The following is a 21,937-nucleotide window of genomic DNA, read 5'->3' on the forward strand; positions in this document are numbered from 1 at the left end:
TGGAACTCATGCCACGTCCTGGAGGAATGGCCATAGAGTGCAACCCAGGAGTCATTAAAGACACAGACTCGTGCTTGAGAGGCCTCTCAGCCAGATTTTGGAAAGTGCTGGGGCGTAAAATCTCCCAAGTTCCTTTTTTATTACAGGCTACCCACCTTTCTGTTCTGAGACCCCTCAGGAGACGTACAAGAAGGTGATGAACTGGAAAGAAACTTTGACTTTTCCTCCGGAAGTTCCCATCTCTGAGAAAGCCAAGGATCTAATTTTGAGGTATCTGAGGACATCCTTAGTGCCCCTACCAAGACTCTTTGGCATTGAACTTTATCTCCTGAATGGACCTTTGCTTCTTCCCTTTCCTCTCAAAAAAAAAAAAAAAAAGAGAGAGAGAGAAAGAGAAAGGTTATTTTTTTTCTCTTTCTGAAGGTAAGGCCTCTGTCTCTTCCAGATTCTGCTGTGAGTGGGAACACAGAATTGGAGCGCCAGGAGTTGAGGAAATCAAATGTAATTCTTTTTTTGAAGGCGTTGACTGGGAACACATCAGGTACACCCATGTAGAAACTGCCTGGGTTGTTTCAGAGTCTAGTTTGCTTGCTACCAATTTGGAAAGACCAGCATTCGCTTCTTAGACATGTAGTGTCTGTTCCTGGTTCTCGCTCATGGTACAGATTTGGTGTCCAGCGTCCTGCTCACGTACCATGAGGTGTTGCACACAGTGAGGCGACCTCTGGTGTCCCGGCGAAGGGAGCATCTAAGAAGCACACTGCCCTCTTTCTCTACAGAGAACTCGGCGGCCTCTGCAACCCCGAGGGTCCCGGCAGGACTGCCCCTGCCTCCACGGCAGAGGCTCTCACTGGGAGACAGGGGAGGGAGGAGCGGAAGGAGGACTGGGGAGAAGGTGGTCCGGGAGCTGGGAAGGGGCAGTGCAGGTTATTACGGCGGGGGTGGCAGGGTGCGGCCCTGGCCCGGAGCACCTGGCCCCCGTCATAGCCCGGCTGCCTTCCTCAGCGTTCATTGGTTGCTAACCAGAAGGTGAAGAATTCGTCCTCTCTTTTCTCGTTGTGTTCGACTTACACCCTTGTGATTTCTGCCTGGCCTCTCTACTGATGGTAACTCCCGTGGGAGGAGCGCGGAGCCCCACACAAGGGGATCCCGCAGGGTTTGGCTTCCCTGCCCGCGCAGTAGTCAGGCAGGCCTCAGGGGAGGGGGAGCGCGTTAAGGTTGAGTTTTAGCTCCTCAGTATCACTTCTTCCAGTTGTGAATGACTGGTTGCAGTTCCACCTTTGCCATGTATTTGGTTTGGAGACAGTCGGCTGACTTGGTTGGTCAGCATTCAGAGAAAAGCAACGCCTCCCGCCAGTGAGAGGCCTTCCCCGCGTCGGACCAGGGATCTTTGTGGAAGCAACGCAGTTATTAACCATAGTAACTGTGGCGTGTCTGTTCTTGGCAGGGAGAGACCTGCTGCGATATCTATTGAAATCAAAAGCATTGATGATACCTCAAATTTCGACGAGTTTCCAGAATCTGATATCCTTAAACCAACAGGTAATACCGCTGCTGCCTCTTAAGCACGTTCGTCGCCCCTCCGCTCGGGGTGATGCTCACAAGTCCGGGCGGAGGAGGTGGCGAGGCGCTCCGTTCTCCAGATCCCTCCTAAGTGGATTCCCAGTGCTGCTGGGGGGAGCGGGGGGCCCTGGCTGAAGGAAAGTGAGCACACGCCCTGCCTTTGGAGCACTCCGCCGCTGGTGGGAGCCGCACGGCTCCGTGCCTGTGTTGTTAAATTCAAAGAGTCAGAATGTGAAACGGCAGGAATGCAAAGGTAAAACTTGAAAAGCATTTGAGAATAAATGTGATGTTCAAAGGACACAGGCAAGCAAACGTAGAGAAGCCACAGAGAGAACGAGAGCCCTTCCACATAGAGTCTGGCGAGTGCGCAGGATGTCCTGTGCGCTGGGCCCAGTGGTTTGTTGAGTAAGGCAGTGAAATCCGCTCTCACGTCTGTTTCTTCCCCAGTGGCCACCAGTAACCACCCTGAGACCGACTACAAGAACAAAGACTGGGTCTTCATCAATTACACCTACAAGCGCTTCGAGGGCCTGACTGCAAGGGGGGCCATCCCTTCCTACATGAAAGCAGCCAAGTAGCCCTGGGCCCGGGGTCCTGGATGGCCAGAGCTCTCGGTACAACGTCGTGGTCTCCTCCCACACTCTAGAAAGAGCTTCCGCGAAGCGGCGAAGCCCATCGGTGTACATAGTAAAGTTCCTGCGATGTGATCCTCCCGCGTGCCTCTGAGAACAAAGACAGAACGTCCTGCCGCGTCAGCCGCACACAGCTGTCCTGCTTCAGCGCCGCCTCCGGGCCCCGCCGAGCGGTGCGGAGGAGCCTGGAGTTCCCTGAGCGCGTCAGGATGCGGGGGAGGCATCGTCCTCCACCACGATCAGTGTCGTGGGTTCTCACAGGGTATCAGCCAGTCCTGGGACGCTGCGACAACGCTGTTTGCCAAGCCCGCGAGTATTGCTCTGTGTATAGCCAAAGTTCCGCAGTTCCGCGACAATAAAGCAATAGTCAGAGTCTCAGCAGCCGGCACCCTGGCTGAAGGTGGCCCGCCAGCCTCAGGCTGATGGCGGTGGCTTCTCCCCCGCGTCGGCCGTGGGCGAGTGCTGGTTCAGCCTGCGTTCATGGTGCACTTTATTTATGGTACTAGGATCAAGACAGTCCACCGTGTAGCTCCCAGCTCCTGTCCGTCTGAGACACTCGTGCTTTTCTGAATGTCAGGTCGGGGGGCACCAGCCCCATCCGCCGTTGCTCTTCCAAGGCCCTGCTGCCAGTGGCGTTGTCAAGGAGCCTGCATCCCACGGGAACTCGCGCTTCCAGAAAATCCCCGTGGCAGGTGTTGCCCTGGCGCGGCAGTGCCTGCAGGTGCTACCCACAGGAGCCCGGTCGGTCCCCGGGCACACGGCCAGGACAGCCCGGGCAGGGCACAGGTGCTGCTCCTGCTCCCGTGACGTCCTCAGAGGGAACAGCCCGTGGGAAGTCAGAGCCGGCCGGCGGGTCCCGCAGAGTTCACGCCTCGAGCCCCAGGCAGCCCACTGTCTGTCTCTCCCGCTCTCAGTGTTTCTCCTCTCCCAACTTGAAGTAGCCATTTTGCCTTGGAATCACGACCACAGAATTCTCCTTTGCAGGTGCCTTCCTGGGGACAGCCCTCCATGACGGTCGCCCGCAGCCGTGCTGTTCTCTCCGGAGAGGCCCCCTGGATGTAACACGAAGTGCCTTCTCTCACAGCTGCCACCGCCTTCAGAGGAATTCTGCGTCAGGAGCACGTGCAGGCTCCTTACTGACGCATGACTACTTTTTTACAAAAAGTTTGCTAACCGAAAGCATCGTTTGCACCTGTGTGGTCGCTTTGCCCGTCGCGAGCTGTAAGCAGGTGACCGCCTTCTGCCAGCCTTGAGGGTATGAAAGTCAGCTTTGAAGGGAAAGCATGTCCAGCCCAGCCACTCGGAAGAGAAATGGAGGAGCAGCAGTTCGAGTGGTGAGTGAACCGGCTTCAGGTTTTCACGTTGGAGGAGGAAGAACGAACGCTGGGAAGTTGGCTTTGGACGAAGGGAACGTGCTCGCCCCTTCACCTTGCATCCACGGCCTGTGGTGAGAGGAAGAAGTGAGACTGCTGTGTTCCTCTGCCGCCTCTTGGTCTTAGCGGACGGCGGGGCTTTGACCCCGATGTCTCGCAGGAACGTGTGGTGAGCACGGAAACGGGAAGCAGCAACGAGGGTGTGGTAGTGCGCATGCGGGAGCGGCCCTAGGGGAGATACCCACGTTTAACTTGGAAACTTCTCAATAAACGGTGTGCAACAGCGGGAAAGTCTGGTGTTCTAAGCAAACGCAGCCTGTGACCTGCGGCGGGTCCTTTGGCCGCAGGCCATCACTAGCCACGGTGCCACACCAAGTGCTTCTGTGTCCCAGAGAAGCCGGAGCTGGCCTTGTCGTCAGGGACTCTGTCCTCTGAGCTGCTGTCCCCACACACGCCCCCTCAGCTGGGGGCTCGGCTGTCAGGTCACCTGCTGACAGAAGTGCTGCCAGCTGGCGGGCCTTTGTTCCACTCTCTACAGCCCGGCCCCATCCCCAGGGGTCTCGCAGGCTCGGGGTGGACGCCTGCGCCCTCCATGGCCACCAGGGCACGGGTGTCTCTGAGATGTTGTGGACCAAGGTGCCACCTCTCAGCCCCTTTCTGGGGAAGCCTCAGGGAGAGGCCAGGAGAGGCAGCGTTCATCAGAGTAGAAGCCGCGGGCAGAGGGAGGCCAGGTGCAGCCTGGGCGGGTAGGGCTCAGGGTCCCGACACTCAGTGTTGATCCTATCACTGGGGGAGCTAGAAAATAATAGAACTTGTACATTTCAAAAAAAAAAAAGTTGAAAAAGATTTACTTATTTATTTTGAAAGTCAGAGTTGGGGCGGGGGAGGGTGGGGAAAGGGATTGATCTTCTACCCGCCGGTTCACTCCCCAGATGTCTGCAAGTCCCAGGCTGGGCCAGGCTGCAGCTAGGAGCCAGGAGCCTCCTCCGGTCTCCCACATGGGTGGCAGGGTCCCTCTGCTTTCCCCAGGCCATTAGCGGAGCTGGCCTGTAAGCAGAGCAGCTGGGACACATCCCCTGTGGGATGCTGCTGTCGCAGGTGGCGGTGTCACCGCTACACCACACACGGGCCCCAAAAACCAGAATGTTAACCATTCTATTAATAGAGCGTCAGTGCTTGTGAAAGTGAAACAGTACTTAGGTCCTGCAGCACATTCTTGACTTGAGTGCATCAGAATTCTCTTCAGTACCTCACTTTTGTTAGAACTGCTTTCAAAAGAGAGATTCGGGTGAGTTCCTTCAGGGTTAATATCCGGGTTCTAAACAGCTGATTGCTAACTGGAAGACTTACCTGTGGCATCATACGAGTCCTGTGCATAACACAGCACAGAGCTACTCTATATCCTTTGTCTCTCTGGGTGTCCCTGTAACTCAAAAGATTTTTTCTTTTTAACATTTTTCTTTGAAAGGCAGAGTTACAGAGATGTAGAGGCAGAGAGAGAGAGAGACAGAGAGAGTCTTCCATCCACTGGTTCACTCCCGACATGGCCACAACAGCCAGGCTAGGCCTATCTGAAGCCAGGAGCCAGGAGCTTCTTCCTGGTCTCCCACGCGGGTGCAGGGGCCCAAGGACTTGGGCCATCCTCTGCTGCCTTCCCCGGCCACAGCAGAGAGCTGGGTTGGAAGTGAAGCAGCCGGGACTGGAACCAGCGCCCATATGGGATGCGGGTGCTGCAGGAGGCAGCTTTTCCTGCCCCACCACAGTGCCAGCCCCCAAATGATGTTTTGATTGAACGTGGTCCAGTGAATGCTACTTTGATTTCCTTCATGTTTCCCTGGAATGGTCTATCAAGGTCAGTCTTGACTTAAAAAAAAAAAAAGCCTCCATGATGCTTTTCACTCCTATTTTCAGGAAAACAAACACCAAATTGTCCAAAACTTTCAGCTCGGCCCCGGGCTGTGGGTGTGCAGTGGGGAGACCGCCAGGCAGGCAGCCGTGCTGACCAGCCGCCACAGGTGTGAGTGGCTTATTTAGTAGGGATCTGCAGAGGGGAAAGAGGGCTGGCAGCTGGGGCCTGCGCTGTGGTGAAGGCATGGAGCTGTAGTAAATACCACTTTGGGGAGAGTGGCGTGACACTGCCACCACTTGGTACGTACGTCCTCAGTTCCCTCTCCCCTCCAACCTGACCCGTGGGCAAGCGTGTTAGTATTAACGTGAGCATTCACTTCTATGGAAGTTACTCTTCTGGCCGCTGGTGTTCTGCCCTCTCCAGTGGAGTCTGCATTCTCAATCTTAGTGGATACCTGCTGCACTCCTCCCATGGGGAACTTTTCTTTAAACTCTCCCACCCTGACTGCCTTCTTGGCAGCTCCTCTGCCTGCCACTTAAATGCTGGTGCCCCTCACTCCTCACCTCTTGCTGATCTCCCCAACACCGTGGCTTCAACTCATTACTTCTGTAATGAAGCCTTCAAAGACCCTTTTTGGAAACATTTATTTATTTAGAATCATCTGCTGGTTCATTCCCTAAATGGTTGCGACAGCTGGGACTGGGCCAGGCCAAAGCCAGGAGCCTGGGACTTTCTCTGGGTCAGACAGAGGTTCAAGCATTTGGGTCAACTTCCATTACTCTCCCCAACACTTTCAACGGAGCTGGATTGGAAGTGGAGCAGCTGGGACTCAAATGGGCTGTCATAAGGGATGCTGGTGTCAAAGGTGTCACGTTGACCACCACTCCACAACACTTGCCCCTCCTCACTTGCTTTCTCTACAGATTGATTGATTGATTTGAAAGGCAGAGCTGGAGAGAGAGGAGACGGGGTCTTCCATCTGCTGGTTCACTCCCCAGTTGTCTACAACAGCCAGAGCTGTGCTGATCAGGAGACAGTTCCAGGTCTCCCACGTGGGTGCAGGGGACCCAAGGACTTGGGCCATCCTCTGCTGCTTTCCCAGGCCACAGCAGAGAGCTGGATCAGAAGTGGAGCAGCCGGGACATGGACCAGAGCCCCTATGGGAAGCTGGTGCTGCGGGTGGTGGCTTAACCCACTACGCTGGCCCCATAGTGTGTGGATCCCTTTATCGTTCAAGTTTTCATTTAGCTTTGTGGGGTTCTGCTTAGTTGAATCTGTGTTCAAATGGTCTTGAGTGCAAATCAACCAGGACCTCGGAAGGCAGCCCATTAAGGGCTCTGGAACCTCTGGGTTGTAAATACCAGAGCGGCAAGACCTGCAGGCCCCCAGCGAGGCCCCGTCTCCTCCTGGAAAGGAGCACGCGCTTCTGGCCACTGGGCAGTACCCTGTCAGTCCCTTTTAACATCCCCACACCTGGTTTCATTTCTGCTAAGAACGACACGGACACACAAATGATAATATTTTATTATAGAAAAGAATCCCAAATGCAGGATTTCGTAAACACTGGTAGGTGAACAAGTGCAACTTTCGAAATGGATACAACGTAGAGAGAAAACCTACAGGCATTTTGCCTTTAGGAGAAAATGCTCCCCTGCAGGGGGCCGCCCAGAGCACAGCTGTGCTCCCGCTCCCCGTTTGAACAGTTCCAAAATGAGGCAAGAAGTAGCACTGAACAGACTGCCAAAGTCCCTTGGTTTGTAACGTTCTATTGACACTTGATAAAACAAAACTTTATGATTGTTGAAGCCTTGCTCTGGGTACTGGATTTCAGACGCTTTGGAGCACTATTTCCAAGTACATCTCCGCCCACGCTTGATCCCACAGTTACGTGCATAGACCCGTATCCATCCTCTATCACTCTGGACTCTTGGAATTTAGTTTAAAATTAGTACTGGCTGTCGCCTACCACACAGTAAATCTAGCAGCTGCTTTCTGTCGTCCTTACACATTTTGCTGTCATTGTTCTCTTTTCCTGGACTTTGGAGAAATCCTGAAATAACCCGACACGTGTTAACACTGCTTCCTCTCCTGTGCCCCACAACACGATTCCTCACTGGCACTACATGATGTGGTGAGACTCTCAACCCGACTCAGATGTGCTCTGAGCGACAGCCTGGGTAGAACCATTTTCTCATCAAAGTGTTTCTGGATGAACAACCTAGCTCGCTTATTTAGGCACTTAGAAAGAACACCAAACCCAATCCCACCTCTGAGTGGAGAGAAATGCCTCTTGCCCATCTGGCTAGGAACTGGCTCGTACGGGGATGACTGCAGCCCACTGAGGCCTCGCCATTATGGGATGTCCTGACCCCAGGAACGGGGAAGGCATGGCTGAGGGCGCCTCCAAGTTACAGTGATGCTGAGCTCTAGGTCGGTGCAGAAATTTTCCTCCTTTAGAAAGAACCTGTGGCCCCAGCTATTCCTGCAGGCGCCACCACTGGGTGGCGCCAGGAGACACACGTCACCTCAAGGGTTGGGGCCAAAAGCCTGTTAACCCAATTCGGGGGGTAAAGTCCTAGAAAGCTTGAGGAAACTGACACAGAGCAAGGGTTCAAGCCCATTTCACCAAGTAAGCACTAACCGAGGTGTCGGCTGTGTGTGCGGACACGCAGAGTTTAACAAGACCTAAGCCGGCACCGAAGTCACACGTGTCACAGGGCACACAAACATGACAGCTCGGCGTCCTCTGTGGTGGTAATGAAAATCCACCGAGAGGCTCACCGGAAGCACCGTGAAGCGCTGGCCGAGGCTGCCCAGCTGCCCCCGGCGGGAACGCGGGGCCGGCGAGGACAACGGCCGAATCTGACCCCAAACGTGAGCCAGCTGCTTTCTGGTACACACACCCCGAGCCTTCCCCCAGCCTCGATGGCCGTGCGGCGCGGCTGCCAGGGGACAACAGCAGAGTCCACCCTGACCTGCTCACACCCGCAGAGCAGCCCTGAAACCCCCCCTCCCCCGGGCCTGGGAGGGGCTTTCCCAGCTGCCTTGGGGCCTGGGGCCAGGCCATTCAAGGAGCTTGTCCTCCAGTATCCTGGAAGAATGGAATTTACTCCAAGAACTCCAGGTAACTGTCTCTTCACAGTGAGGGGTGCAGCTGAGGCGGGTGACTGGAGGGTCAGCTTCTCCCACGGGGTGGGAGATACTCCCCGGAGTCTCTGGAGCCCCGGGCTGAGGCTTAGCTCTGCTGTTCACAGCCATGGAGAGCTCGAGGCACGGCGGCCAGGGAGTGCCCGGGCTGCCTACACCCGCAGTCACCACAGCTGGTCAGTCTGCTCCCAGCCCACCCTTCCCGTGGCGTGAGTGCTGGTTTCTTACCAGGTGAGTGGCTAACTGGCTAGTTCCCCAGGTGAAACACACCGCTGCGGGGAAGCCTCCCCTGTTCAAGCCAGCGGCTGGACAGCCTGCTCAGGGGGCTCCCAGCCCCTGGAACTCCTGATAAAACAAAACTGCTGCACTCATCTTGAAAGCTTTTAAGTCCTAGCTCAGCTCTCCGAGCCACACCCACGGCACCGGGCCGCCCTTGGGTGTCCAGACCTGCGGCTTCGCACCAGCTTCCGAGCCAGAATGACCCAGCTGGCCCGATGTGGGGCCGCGCTGCTGTAGCTGAGCTGCTTTCCAAATGATCACCCGTAGACTGAGTCTGAAAAACTGAATCTAAAAGTTTCATAAACAGTTGCACCCTTACTCTTCCTGCCGGAGAGCCCGTTGTGTGGCTCTGGACTGTTGGCGGCACTCACGAGGACTCCAGCTCGGAAGAATCCCCTCTGGGACGTCGTGATTAAGAGCCACGTTCTCCGCGGACGCAGCCGGGGGCGTCCTCCGTGGCTCCGCTGAGCACCCCACGAGCGCCTGCCTTTAGAAGGCAGAGGCTGTCATCTTTAAGTTTGGTCCCCTTGCTGCTAGGCAGTGTGCCCGGCGTGGAACACGACCAGCAGAAGCCAAGACCAGAGCAGAAAGGGGAGGACTGCGCACAGTCCCGACTCCTCTGCTTCTGTGGTTACGCAGACCCAGTGAGCAGCGCCAGGCCCCATTGTTTTACATCAGCCGGGCGGCTGCCAAGCTGGCCAGTAGCTATGTGAGTGCTCCTTCATCTCCGCCGGGGACGGGAGAGGCCAGGAGAAGCGGGTCTCTGCCCAGGGCAGGCCGGGAGCTCAGGCGGCGGTGGGCCCACAGCTGGCTCAGTCCTGAAAGTCACTGGAAGCCATGTGAGAGAGTGGGGCATTCAGCCGGTCGAGCTCGTCCACCTGGGGCGGGTGGTGCATCAGGACCTCCTGGTCCTCCAGGACGTCCTCTCCCGCCGCCACCAGGTTCGTGAGGGACTTGCTCCGGACACACTGGAAGTCCACGTGGCGGCTCTTCCCCTCCTCCTTCTCCCAGGACATCTGGATGAAGGGGCGCTGCACGTAATTGTAGATCACCTCGGACCGCCCCCCGGGTCGTCTCTTGATTTTCTCTTTACAGGTAGGGTAGCCTGAAACACAGAAGGAGGCCGCTCTCAGGACTCTGGCAACTGGGAACACTCTTGCAGCCATACTTTCTGCTTCCTAACACATTCATTTCCAAACCCAAAGACAGCCAGAAGAACCATGTGGGGAGTGACCTGTCACTGCTCCAGGCCCCCTGCCCAGCCTCCTGCATGCGCTGTCCCCGCCTGCTCAGGTGAGCAGCTCTGGTGCCCCGAAGGACAAACAGAAGGAGAGTGACGAGACTTCGGCCCTTGTGATGGGAGGAGGAGAGAAGCCTCTTAAATGAAGTTTCAGGAGACTTTAGTTGCTGGTAGAAGCACCACAGAGAAATCCTGCCAGGGCAAGGCTACCCCAGTCCTCTGGTTCTGTTGCTTGGAAGGCATGCTGTGTGAGAGAGTCAAGCACATGTGTCGTGCTGGCCTACAAAACAGGGATGTGGCCAAAAATACCTAGAAGGCTGTCCCATGCTGCAAATGAGCAGAGCCAGAAGGCAGGGTTTCAGATGAGCGGAAACATTTTCTTTCTTTTATTTATTTATTTATTTGACAGGCAGAGTGGACAGTGAGAGAGAGAGACAGAGAGAAAGGTCTTCCTTTGCCGTTGGTTCACCCTCCAATGGCCACCACGGCCGGTGCACAACGCTGTTCCGAAGGCAGGAGCCAGGTGCTTCTCCTGGTCTCCCATGGGGTGCAGGGCCCAAGCACTTGGGCCATCCTCCACTGCACTCCCTGGCCACAGCAGAGAGCTGGCCTGGAAGAGGGGCAACCGGGACAGAATCTGGTGCCCCGACTGGGACTAGAACCCGGTGTGCCAGTGCCGCAAGGCGGAGGATTAGCCTAGTGAGCCGCGGTGCTGGCCGGGCGGAAACATTTTCAATGGGTGGTTAGGCGGGCCACCCTGGGAGACGACGTGGTCCCTATCACTGTGCCCCTAGGCTTTCCCAAGGGATGAAAGACACCATGGAGGGGCCGGCGCTGTGGCACAGGGGGTCAAGTAGCCGCCTGCAGTGCCGGCATCCCATATGGGCGCTGGTTGGAGTCTCAGCTACTCCTCTTCCGATCCAGCTCTCTGCTATGGCCTGGGAAAGCAGTACAAGATGACCCAAGTCCTTGGGCCCCTGCACCCATGTGGGAGACCCAAAGGAAGCTCCTGGCGCCTGGCTTCGGATTGGCACAGCTGTGGCCATTGCGGCCAACTGGAGAGTGAAACAACGGATGGAAGATCTCTCTCTCTGCCGCTCCTTCTCTATGTAACTCTGACTTTCAAGAAAATAAATAAGTGTTAAAACAAAACAAAACAAAAAAAAAAAAAAAAAGAAACAGATGATCTCAAAACTTTCTTCCCACTTCAAATCCCTCCAACATCAGACACAGTGGAGATGCGATGTGCTGGGTGTGCAAAAGCAAGGCAGCGGCAGGGGCAAGCGCTGTGGTGCCGTGGGCAAGCGCTGCCTGTGACACTGGCATCCCATATCCCATACTGCAGCGCCAGCTCAAGTCCAGCCGCCCGCTCAGGCCTGGGAGCCATGCTCAGGGTCCCGGAGAGCTCTGTCGGTAAACCCAGACGCCCCTCTGAGGACTGCAGTCATCCTGAGGTGCTGGGCTCCTCGCCAGGCCCGAGACGCGCTCGGAGCCCGCTCGTGACGCGCTCTTCCCGCCTCCTGTGCTTTGCCCCTGCTGCTCCTGATCCGGAACGTGCGAGTGAGCCCCACCTGCTCCCGGGGCTGTTTCAAAGCGTTCTCCACGGGAGAGAGACTGAAACATGAGGACAAACCGAAACAACACCGCACTCCTTTAGCCCGGTCTCTGAATGCCAGGACTGGGCTGGGGCCCGAGGTGCAGCCTAGCCCCGGGCCCATGCAGTGCCTGCACGCTGACTGGGCTGGTTGTTGGCTGGTTGGTCTTACCTTCAATTCCAATGCGAATATTTTTCAGGCCTCGTTCCTTTAACACTGTTTTAGCAACATCCCGATTCTCAATATATTTGAAGAATCTGTACAGCTTGGAGCTATAAAGAACTGGGGAAAAGAAAAAGTGGTGTTAGTCAAGGAGTGAAGGCCTCTGGAGGGGAAAGGAGACGAGGTAACAGAATCTAAGGACCAACAGTGTACTTGACCACTGATGCCCAAAAACCCAGGTGGGTCAAAGGGCAAATGTTAAATCACACATATACCACAAGAGAAATTTTTATAGGTTCAGGGTAGGGAAGGTCTTTCTGAGTATGAAGCAAAACCTAGAGGCCATAAAAGAAAAATTAATGTAAAAATATAACATCTCTGCCAAAACCATCACCACAAAGCTAAAAAGACAATCACATGGGAAAAATATCTGCAACGCATACTACTGAGCACTAATTTTCTTATTCTATAGAAAGCACAACCACAAATGGGGGCTTCTACAAACCGCTAAGACCAGCTCCTATTTTGTGACGGGTAAAGGCTGGCTCTTACGAAATTCGGGGGTGACTACTTGGTGTCGTGATTAAACTGCCTGCATCCCCTTACAAAGTGCCTGGGTCCGAGTCCGGGCTCTACTTCTGATCCCAACCTCCTGCTGATGCACACCCTGGGAGGCAGCAGTGATGGCCCAAATTCTTAGGTCCCCGCCACATGCATAAGACCAGGACTGAGTTCAGGCTCCTGGCTTCCACCTGACCCCAGCTGCTGCAGGCCTTTGGGGAGTGAATCAGTGGGCGGACGCTCTACCCCACCTCCCCACTGCTCCTGCCCTCTCTCTGCCTTTCAAGTAAATGGAAAAAATAAAAGGTTCAGCCTCATTCAAGAGAATGAGGAGTGCAAATTAAAATTCGTGCCAATCATGAGAATTTATCTGCATATTAAGAGAGTGGAGGGGGCCAGCACTGTGGCGCAGGAGCTTAATTAACACCCTGGCCTGAAGCAATGGCATCCCATATGGGTGCTGGTTCAAGTCCCAGCTGCTCTACTTCCGATCTAGCTTTCTGCTATGGCCTGGGAAAGCAGTAGAAGATGGCCCAAATCCTTGGGCCCCTGCACCTGCGTGGTAGACCTGGAAGAAGCTCCTGGCTCCTGGCATTGGATCAGTGCAGTTCCAGCCATTGCAGCCAACTGGGGAGTGAACCAGTGGATGGAAGACTTCTCTCTCTCTCTCTCTGTCTCTCTCTCTCTCTGCCTCTCCTCTCTCTGTGTAACTCTGACTTTCAAATAAATAAGTAAATCTTTAAAAAAAATAAAGAGTGGAAAAGATGAAGGTTTTTAAAACTTTTGGTGAGGATATGGGAAACAAACCTGTCAGTGCAAACTGGTATAGCCTTTATGGAGAATAATCTGATATCTATCAAAATTAGAAAAGCCAAAGCTTTTGCCATTCCATCTCTAGGAACACTCGATAGTGACACGTGTGTGTGAAGATTATGTTTAAAAGGAGATTCACTGCACTCAGCACCACTTACAATTTATACTTAAATGCTTAAACCAAACACAACACATGCATGCATCGAATACTATGCAGCTACAAAAAGAATGTGGAGGTGCTTATGTAAGACACAGTGTCAAACAGTCTGTATAATAGGAAATCATTTTTTAAAACTTTTATTACTCTAGGGGTTAGAGCATGTATTTTATATTGCATTATTATGTACACAGTGTATGAACACTAGTTAATCTTACTATTTTTAAAGATTTATTCATTTGAAAGGCAGAGTTAGAGAGAGACAATGAGAGAGAGAGAGAGAGAGAGAGAGATGTCTTCATCTGCTGGTTCACTCCCCAAACAGCAGCATTGGCCAGGGCTGGGCCAGGCCAGAGCGAGGAACCAGGAGTTCCATCCGGGACTCCCATGTGGGTGCAGGGACCCAAGCACTTGGGCCACCTTCCCAAGTGCATTGGCAGGGAGCTGGATCGGAAGTGAAGCAGCTGGGACTTGAACCAGTGTTCACATGGAATGCCAGCATTGCAGGCCACAGCTTAATCCACTACATAACACTGGCCCCCTAAAACAGTTTGAGAAAAACAAGTATGGATTTGTTCATGTATGTGCCTTCTATCCTTGGAAGTACAGAAAACCAAAGAGGAAAACAGCAGAGGGGCCAGGGTGGGAATAAGATTTTTTAATGTATATTCTTTCACATTTTTTGAATTTTGAATTACTACCAATTCAAAATCTTAAAAAAAAAAAAAAGAGGAGGGGCCGGCGTTAACAGGTTAAAGCCCCAGCCTGCAGTGCCAGCATCCTATATGGGTGCCAGTTTGAGTCCTGGCTGCTCCTCTCCTGATCCAGCTCTCTGCTGTGGCCTGGGAAAGCAGTAGAAGATGGCTCAAGTCCTTGGGCACCTGCACCCACGTAGGAGACCTGGAGGAAGTTCCTGGCTCCTGGCTTCAGATCAGCTTAGCTCTGGCCACTGTGGTCATTTGGGGAGTGAACCAGTGGAAGGAAGACCTCTCTCTCTCTGGCTCTAGCTCTCTCTGTAACTCTTTCAAATAAATAATCCTTTTAAAAGAAGAGGAGAGCAACATCCACATCTGATCTGCTGCCTCAGGGTGGAGTGAGAGGTTATTCCACTTCCCAGCATAACGGGGAGGCCGCACCGGGAGAGGCTTAGCCTGGCTGAGTGCGCTCGTCACCACTCAGCACTGATCTGCACGTGGGCGCTAGGACGGAGCTGCTGAGGGCATCTCCACCACGCACGGTTCTCCTACTTTGGGAATATTCTTCCCCCATGGGCGGGGGGTGGTCTTCGTCCCAGTCCACAGAGTCCTCGTCCGTCAGCACGACGATGTGGCACTCCCGCTCCCCTTTCTTGGCGCAGCCCACCATGATGGGCAGGATCAGTTCTTCGAGGTAGTGGTCAAACTGCTTGTGAGCACCGTCGTTAGACAGCTCGTGCAGCAAAGCACCTGGGGAGAGAAAACGCAGGTGAGCGTGCTTTCTGGTCAAGTGCGAGAGAGAGACAGGTGACAGCTGTTCGCAGAGTGAAAGGCAAGGAGACGCCTCCTGCTCTGAGGTGGAGGCTGACTGGGTCAGACGCGTTCAGATTCTACCAGGCTCCCTCTGCCTCCTCGAGCATGCGCGTCAGCAGAGGCTGTGTCGGACAGACAGTGCTGGGCCACAGCTGAGTTCTGCCAGAGGTGGAGCCGTCAACTGGTCCTCTCCCGAAGATGCTCCGGGCCAGAGCCCACTGAGAGACAGGACCACAATGAAGGCCTCGCTGCAACTTGCAGCCAATGCATTATGGACGTCAAAGGACAATTCTTCCAAAATGTCAGGAAGCCTAGAAGTCTGTGGCCAGGCAATCTGAGTGCTACTCTTAGCTTTCCTAAAGCCTGCAGCTTCAAACAAGCCAAGGTTTCAGGCTTCTCATTTGTCAAACGAAGTTACCACCCTTCCCTCATAGCTAGTGTGCCTAAGACATTAGTGATTCCACAGCTGTAAAGCACTTCGCAAACATTAAGTTAAAACAATGAAAAGGGGCAGGCTTTGAGGCCACTGTGGCAGGCAGTGGTGACGCCACCACTTGGGATGTGCAGATCGCACATCAGAATGCCTGGTTCGAGTTCCAGTTCTCCGTGCTCTCAATCCGGCTTCATGCTAAAGCACTAGGGAGGCAGTGGATATGGGCCCATGAACTGGGTTCCTACCACAGACAGGGGAGACAAAGTTGGAGGGCGGGGTTCCTGGCTCCAGGCTTCAGCTTGGCCCGGCCCTGGCTGGAGGCATTTAGGGCGTAAACCAGCGGATGGAAGACCTCTATCTCTCTGTCTCTCCCTCTTTGTCACTCAACCTTTCAAATAGACAACAAATAAATAAGAGAACTAGCAAGGAAGCCCAATTTGTTGGGCATGTTAAAAAAAAAAAGTGATAAAATTGTAACAAAAAGCCTGGCCAAACTGCTATGTAACAGTGAGCCTTTGCTCATGTTGGACAAGCAGTGTCCTTGTTTGTCAGAGTGGAGAAAGCAGGGCCGCAGGAGGGAAGCAGGCAGCGTGGCGACCTGCCGGCTGGTCCGGCTACGCTGAGACTCACCGCCTGGTTCCCTGTGTCTACCCCGCTGCCCTGCAGTGCTTTGAAGCAGTAGAGGAAACAGGTTACTGATTATCACGCCTCTGCCTCAGCAGATCATGTGCAACCCACACGTGGAGGTCCTTCTGTTCAGTAATGCAGACGTCAGTCTGTTCCAGAGCACACTCAGGCGCAAGCGCTGCTGCCACGGCTCCCGCACTTACTCAGGTCTTGGCAGCGGATGGTGTTGAAGTCAAAGTTGATGCAGAGATAATCGCATGTGTCCCTAAGGTCTGGGATGGAGATGCCATCAGGACAGCTGATGATACCAGTTTTGTAATAATCCTGTAAGCAGACGAGGAGGGAGAACTGTAGGCCGCATTAAGATGGGACACCATTTCTTCAACCCGTCTCCCTCCCGGCCCTGTGAAAGCAGGGGGCTACCGGGGCGATCACCAAGCTGGCCGAACTGGCAGATGGCAAAGCGGCCCCGGCCGTCCTGACGCTTTCCATCAGAACCTGCTGACGACTGAGCTCACACCTGAAGTGCAGGAACAGAACACAGGCGGGAAAGGCAACGATTGGAAGCAGAGACCCTAAAGTCAGGGTCACGGCCGGCCGGGCACGCCTCTGGGGAAGACATGTAAAACAAGGGCAAAACCACACACCAGCACTGTGCGAAACACGGTCGCGCTGATTCCTTCGGCGATCTCATACTCTCCCTTCTCGTTGGGCCGCGTGAAGTTGTACTCTCTTCCGGGTCCAAACATCCTGAAAGACAGCCAGGCAACAGTGTGACCTCCTCCCGATCCCTCCCAGCACGGCCCCTTCTCTACCTCATCCCGCACTGTTCCACTCCGGCCTCTCACTGTGCAAGTCACAAACAGCACTGGGACCCGCCACCCACAAGCTGAGCGCACGTCTTAGGAAACACCCTTCAGAGAGCAGAAGGTAGCAGTTGCTTTAAGCATGTGTGTGCAAGGAGGAATGAGGACGCGAGTCCTCAAGGTTCATGTGCAGCGAGGGAGGGGCTTCTGCAGCAGATACAGAACAGCGCCAGCAGAGACGGCCCGGCCCGTGGGGAGTGCGTGGAGGGTGTGGTGACGGCCTCACCCGGCGCACCCTGCTGCCCAGGCCCCTGCTGATGAGCCACGAGGGCGCGCGCTGCCCCGCCTCGTCCCTGCCTTCCGTTCCCCACCTCCGGCACACCGTCCCCGGCACTCCCGAGTCTGCGTGGGCATCTAATCGCTGATGACTGCAGTAACCGGCGCAGCTAGCTCAGTGGTTTCCCGCCGGATCTCAACAGTGAACACGCCCTCCTTCAGGCAGAGGAGGAGAGGAGGGGGCGCTAGGCCTCATCAGCACTCCCACACGCTTCAGCGGGCTCAGGAACTCCCGAGCCATTGGGCGGGGACAGAGAGCTGCTTCCCTTACCCACCCCTTTGGCCCCTCTCTTAGCTCTCCTCCGTCCAACTGATCTGGTGACTTGTGCTCCTGCCACACACTCGTGTAGAGTTGTGGAACCGGAAGACAGCACCAAGGGCAGGGCAGGGCAGGCACCTGCTGTCTTCAGCCAGCCTGATTCGATTTCCCAATTTCCTTCCTTAACACGCAGGGCAGTGCTGCTACCCCGGTTCACCAGGGCTGTCCACTCTGACGTGGCTGCTTTTCAAAGGTCTGAAAATGACTCCACGTCACATGCTTTCCAAGGCACTCTGCATCATGCACAAGTGCACCCGGGTAACAGCAGTCACCAACGAATGCTGATGTTTTTCTGGAATGCTCTGGTTAAAGCCTAGCTAGGAGAGCCATGGACGGGTACGCACACAGCGGCACACTGCCCGCCCCTCCGCCCTCCAGCAGCCCTCAGGCTCAGCGCTGTTTCTCCAGCAGCGGCAAGGCTCTGCGTTAATCCACCCTCGCCCCCACTCAGCCCCCTCGTGACCAGTGACCCCCACCCGTGTTCCCCCTGGTTAGGCTCACAAGTACCATAGGCAGCCAGAGGACAGAACAAACTTACGTAACTCAGAATTTGTGAGTCTACCCAGCTGAATGAGCCACCTGGACAAAGAACAAGGCTCCTCTCGCGAGGGACAGCCCATCTCTTGATTCGAAGAGCCAAGAATCTGTGACTCAGAAAAGGCTTGCTGAGGCCAGTGCTGGTGTCGTGGGCTAAGCACCGCCTGCAGCGCCGGCGTCCCTTATGGGTGCGGGTTCCTATCCTGGCCGCTCCCCTTCCGATCCAGCTCTCTGCTGTGGCCTGGGACAGCAGTGGAAGATGGCCCAAATCCCTGGGCCCCTGCACCCGCGTGGGAGACCCAGAAGAAGCTCCTGGCTGTTGCGGCCATTTAGGGGAGTAAACCAGTGGATGGGAGACCTTTCTCTCTCTATAACTCTCTCTCAAATAAATAATGATAATAATAAATCTTTTTTTAAATGCTTGCCTCTCTCTCTTATTTGAAAGGAAGAATTTCAGGAAAGGGTGGGGGTGAGGAGGGAGAGATCTTCCATCTGCTGGTTCACTCCCCAAATGGCTGCAAATGGCCAGACCAAAGCCAGGAGCCAGGGGCTTCATTCAGGTCTTCCATGTAGGTGCAGAGGCTCAAGCACTTGGGCCATCCTCTGCTGCTTTCCAAGGGATATTAGCAGGGAGCTGGATTGGAAGTGGGGCATCCAGGACTCAAATGTGCCCAGGTGGGATGCCAGCTCCATCTTTCTCTCTTTTTAAGATTTACTTGAAAGAGACAGAGAGCAAGTTCTCATCCACTGGTTCATTCCCCAAATGTCCACAATGGCTGGGGCTGGAACAGCAACTCAGTCCAGATCTCTCCTTTGTAGGTGGCTGGAACCCAATTACTTGAGCCATCACTGCTGCCTCCAAGGTTTACAATGGTCAGGAGCTGCAGCCAGGAGTCAAGTCCAGATACTCTGACGTGAGACCCAGGCATCTTAAGTGCTAGCATAAATGGCTGCTCACTGCCTTTCTTCTGTTGATCACTACTTTTAGAGGTGACATTCCTCAAACAGCCAACGTGCACTGAGGAATTTTTTTTTTTTTTTTTTTGGGTGGAGTGGGCAGGAGTATACAATGGTGACACTAAATCTGAGACCAAGAAGTTAAGCCTGATAAAATACAGGGCTAAGTAGGGGGCTGGCGCTGTTGCACAGCAGGTTAAAGCCTTGGCCTACAGCACTGGCATCCCATATGGGTGCCAGTTTGAGTCCAGGCTGCTCCACTTCCGATCCAGCTCCCTGCTAATGCAGCTGGGAAAGCAGTGGAGGATGGTGCAAGTCCTTGGGCCCCTGCAGCCATGTGGGAAACCTGGAAGAAAACTCCTGGCTCCTGGCTGTGCATTGGCTCATCTCTGGCCATTGTAGCCATTTGGGGAGTGAACCAACAGATGGAAGACATGTCTCTCCCCTTTTCTGTAACTCTTTCAAATAAATAAATCTTTTTAAAAAAAATAGAGCTAATTAGAAAAATGTTTTAATATTTTGCTTTCATCTTGATTCAGATGTTTAAGAAATATGAGGATATTTGGTTCTATGTAAAATTGTTCACTATGAATTTATATGTTCAAATATACACATGTTTGGATAGCTGGATCTCATTTAGCCTAGAATTCAGCAATTCAGTGTGATCCGTTCTGATTTCTAATTCAGTTCAAGTTAGCTTCAGGTCCTGAGTGAGGTTAGATCTTTAAACAAAACAAAATCTACTTCCTTTTTCATTGTCTTCATTTTTATTGGGGGGGTGGGGAGGATTCTCCCATCCACTGATTGACTTCCCAAATGCCTGCAATATCAGGAGCTAGAAACTCATTCTAGGTCTCGTCTGTGGGTAGCAGGAAACCAAGCACTTTGCTCCATCACCTGCTGCCTCCTAGAGTGTGCGTCTGCAGGAAGCCAGAGGCAGGAGCAGAGCGGGCACAGCCCCAGGCACTCTGCCACAGGATGCCGTCCTAACTGCTGCCCCGCACGCCTGCGCCAAGTCTACTTCTAAGTAGATGAAGACCCCAACAGCAAAGCCTCCACGCACACTGTCGTCAGCACGCTTGTTCATAAACTCTCAGCCTCATCTGTTCTTCCTCCTGGGAAGGCCTGGGCTGTCCAGGAGGGGCTCTGCCAGCACCCTCCTGAGCAGTCTGTTTCCTTCCCTGACCTCTGACCCTGACAGGCGGGGTCGGAGAGGGGGAGAGCAAAGCAATAAACAAGCTAGGCATAAAGAGTGCGTTCCAAAGTTCTGGGCCATCAGACAATGACAGCAGAGCTTCTGTGGCCAAGCCTAGAGCTGGCAGCAGATGGCAGATCAAAGGCATTTGTAAAACGACTTTGTTCTTGTGTCCCGCGGAACGCTGGCCCAATTCTCTTTTTTATTAAAAGCGAAAGAGAGCATGACTTAGGTCTCACCTTGTCCCAGGGTCTTAGCCTGTGAACTGGGAAATGGGACTGCAGCGTGGATGCAGGGGAACAGGGGCCGGCCTCGGCAGGGCACTTCCCAGAGTCCTTGCCCAGAGGCTCATTGGCTACACTGGCTCTGGACGTGGACACACCCCCTCGTCCCCAAGTCACCCACACACGGAAGGCTTTTCCCAGCTTGTCCTCCCTCTCTCCTGGAAGGAGGAAGGTAGAAAAACAGCAATGCAATGCTTTTCACTTTCACAGCCAATGCGAGATAAACAGCAGGTATTTCTATTTAGAGAGAGCAGAGTGAATCTGGACAGAATTTATCATCAGTTACCTTCCCAGCATGGTGTCCGGATGAGCAGTGAAAATTTGTGGATTCACAACAAAGCGAGTGCCATCTACAAGAAGCGTCACTTTCTCTGGCGCTTGGGAATGGGAGTTACTGCCAAAGCCCACACTACTGTTTCCAAATCTCTCTGGAGCAATAAAGGGTTCATGGTTCCGCTTACTCCCACCTTGGCAGCAGGAGCCTTTGGTGTCTTCGGGAAGTGGCATTATGTGAGAGAGCTGCACATTTGCTGGCTGAGAGGCGTGGTCAAGTGAAAGCTCTAAAAGATCACACAAACAAACCAAAGTAACTCAAGAGCCAAAGCCCTGCCTGCTTTAACACAAACAACTAAGCAAACAAAAAACCAAACTTTCAGGTGTCGCCTGGAGCAAATGACAAACACATTGGAAGCACTCTGGGTCTCCCTGAGGTCTCCGTGCGCAGCCACGCACAGCTGTGGGCCGGGGGGATGGAGGCAGGGATGCCCACATTTAAAATGACTGGAACACTTGCAAGTAAATGATGTCCATGTTGCACCAACACTGTGCAGAAGACGCAGCAGTGCCTGGCCCTGCTCCTGACTCCCGCAGCGCCGGTGCGCCCGGACCAGCCCTCACATCCACTGCACGCACTACTCGTGTTTGCTGAAGGAACCTGCTTCTGCTGGGTGCCCCAACTCTGCATTTTCACAGCCTTCCAGACTGCTTTAAATGTTGTTTTCCAGACCAGATCATGAGAATCACTCTCCCTAGAAATCCACAGAAAGTGCCTTGTCATGATGACCAGGCAGGTCTTATTCTGGGCAGAGAAGTGCCAGCGCATTGGGACTTAGGCATGGGAGGGACTTCAATTTGTGTCCGAGTTGTCACCAAAAGGTTGTTTTCTTTACGCAACTGATTTAGCTTTCCTAACCCCGGTCTAACACCTACAAAACGAGGGTTCGCTCCACGTCCCTCCCAGAGTTCTTCTCATTATTGTCTGAAATACAGTGTGCATGAGCACTTACAAATGTACAACGCTGCATGCCACACTTGGGCTTCCAGCTCAGTGTCTCAAATCTGGGTGTGCACAGAGGACAGCCAGGAGTGTTCACAGGAGGACGGCCAGCGGCCAGAGGATGCTTTTAGGGAGGCAGGCTCCTAAGGCATCTTATTATAACGTAAAAAAAACTTTAATGAAAATTTCATACAGAAGCACAGAGTATAAGACATCTCACCTAGATTTACACCTTAGTTAACATTTTCCTGGATTTGGGGCAAACTTTTTTTTTTTTTTTTTGACAGG

General features: G+C 53.8%; 2 protein-coding genes across 21 annotated transcripts in view; one reads left to right on the plus strand and one right to left on the minus strand.

The window, feature by feature from the left end:
* STK38 (serine/threonine kinase 38) overlaps positions 1–3,859 on the plus strand; it is a 40,120-nt gene extending 36,261 nt beyond the window's left edge. For all 8 annotated transcript variants that reach the window (XR_016234631.1, XR_016234632.1, XM_070074143.2 and 5 more), the window contains 4 exons: positions 147–270; positions 446–541; positions 1,448–1,542; positions 2,011–3,859. Coding sequence is in view for 6 of the 8 variants with exons in the window: in XM_070074143.2 (XP_069930244.1) it covers positions 147–270; positions 446–541; positions 1,448–1,542; positions 2,011–2,141 (446 nt within the window). In the remaining 2 variants the exon portion in view is untranslated. The remainder of the gene's footprint in view (positions 1–146; positions 271–445; positions 542–1,447; positions 1,543–2,010) is intronic.
* A 3,066-nt stretch (positions 3,860–6,925) lies between these two features.
* The window catches only part of KCTD20 (potassium channel tetramerization domain containing 20), a 36,358-nt gene continuing 21,346 nt past the window's right edge, over positions 6,926–21,937 (minus strand). For 3 of the 13 annotated variants that reach the window (XM_002714660.6, XM_070074144.2, XM_017345074.4), the window contains 6 exons: positions 20,660–20,933; positions 16,587–16,689; positions 16,143–16,263; positions 14,619–14,816; positions 11,850–11,960; positions 6,926–9,948 (listed from right to left, as the gene is read on the minus strand). In XM_002714660.6, the coding sequence (XP_002714706.1) occupies positions 9,656–9,948; positions 11,850–11,960; positions 14,619–14,816; positions 16,143–16,263; positions 16,587–16,689; positions 20,660–20,933 (1,100 nt within the window). In that variant the 3' untranslated portion in view covers positions 6,926–9,655. Of the gene's footprint in view, positions 9,949–11,849; positions 11,961–14,618; positions 14,817–16,142; positions 16,288–16,362; positions 16,460–16,586; positions 16,690–17,938; positions 18,090–20,659; positions 20,934–21,937 lie in introns of those variants that run through there. The other 10 variants (XM_070074145.2, XM_051855729.3, XM_089334002.1 and 7 more) reach the window with 8 other exon arrangements.

The sequence above is a fragment of the Oryctolagus cuniculus genome, chromosome 5, assembly GCF_051225735.1.
Source record: "Oryctolagus cuniculus isolate XC-2025 breed Fujian yellow rabbit chromosome 5, ASM5122573v1, whole genome shotgun sequence".
Classification (NCBI taxonomy): Eukaryota; Metazoa; Chordata; class Mammalia; order Lagomorpha; family Leporidae; genus Oryctolagus; species Oryctolagus cuniculus.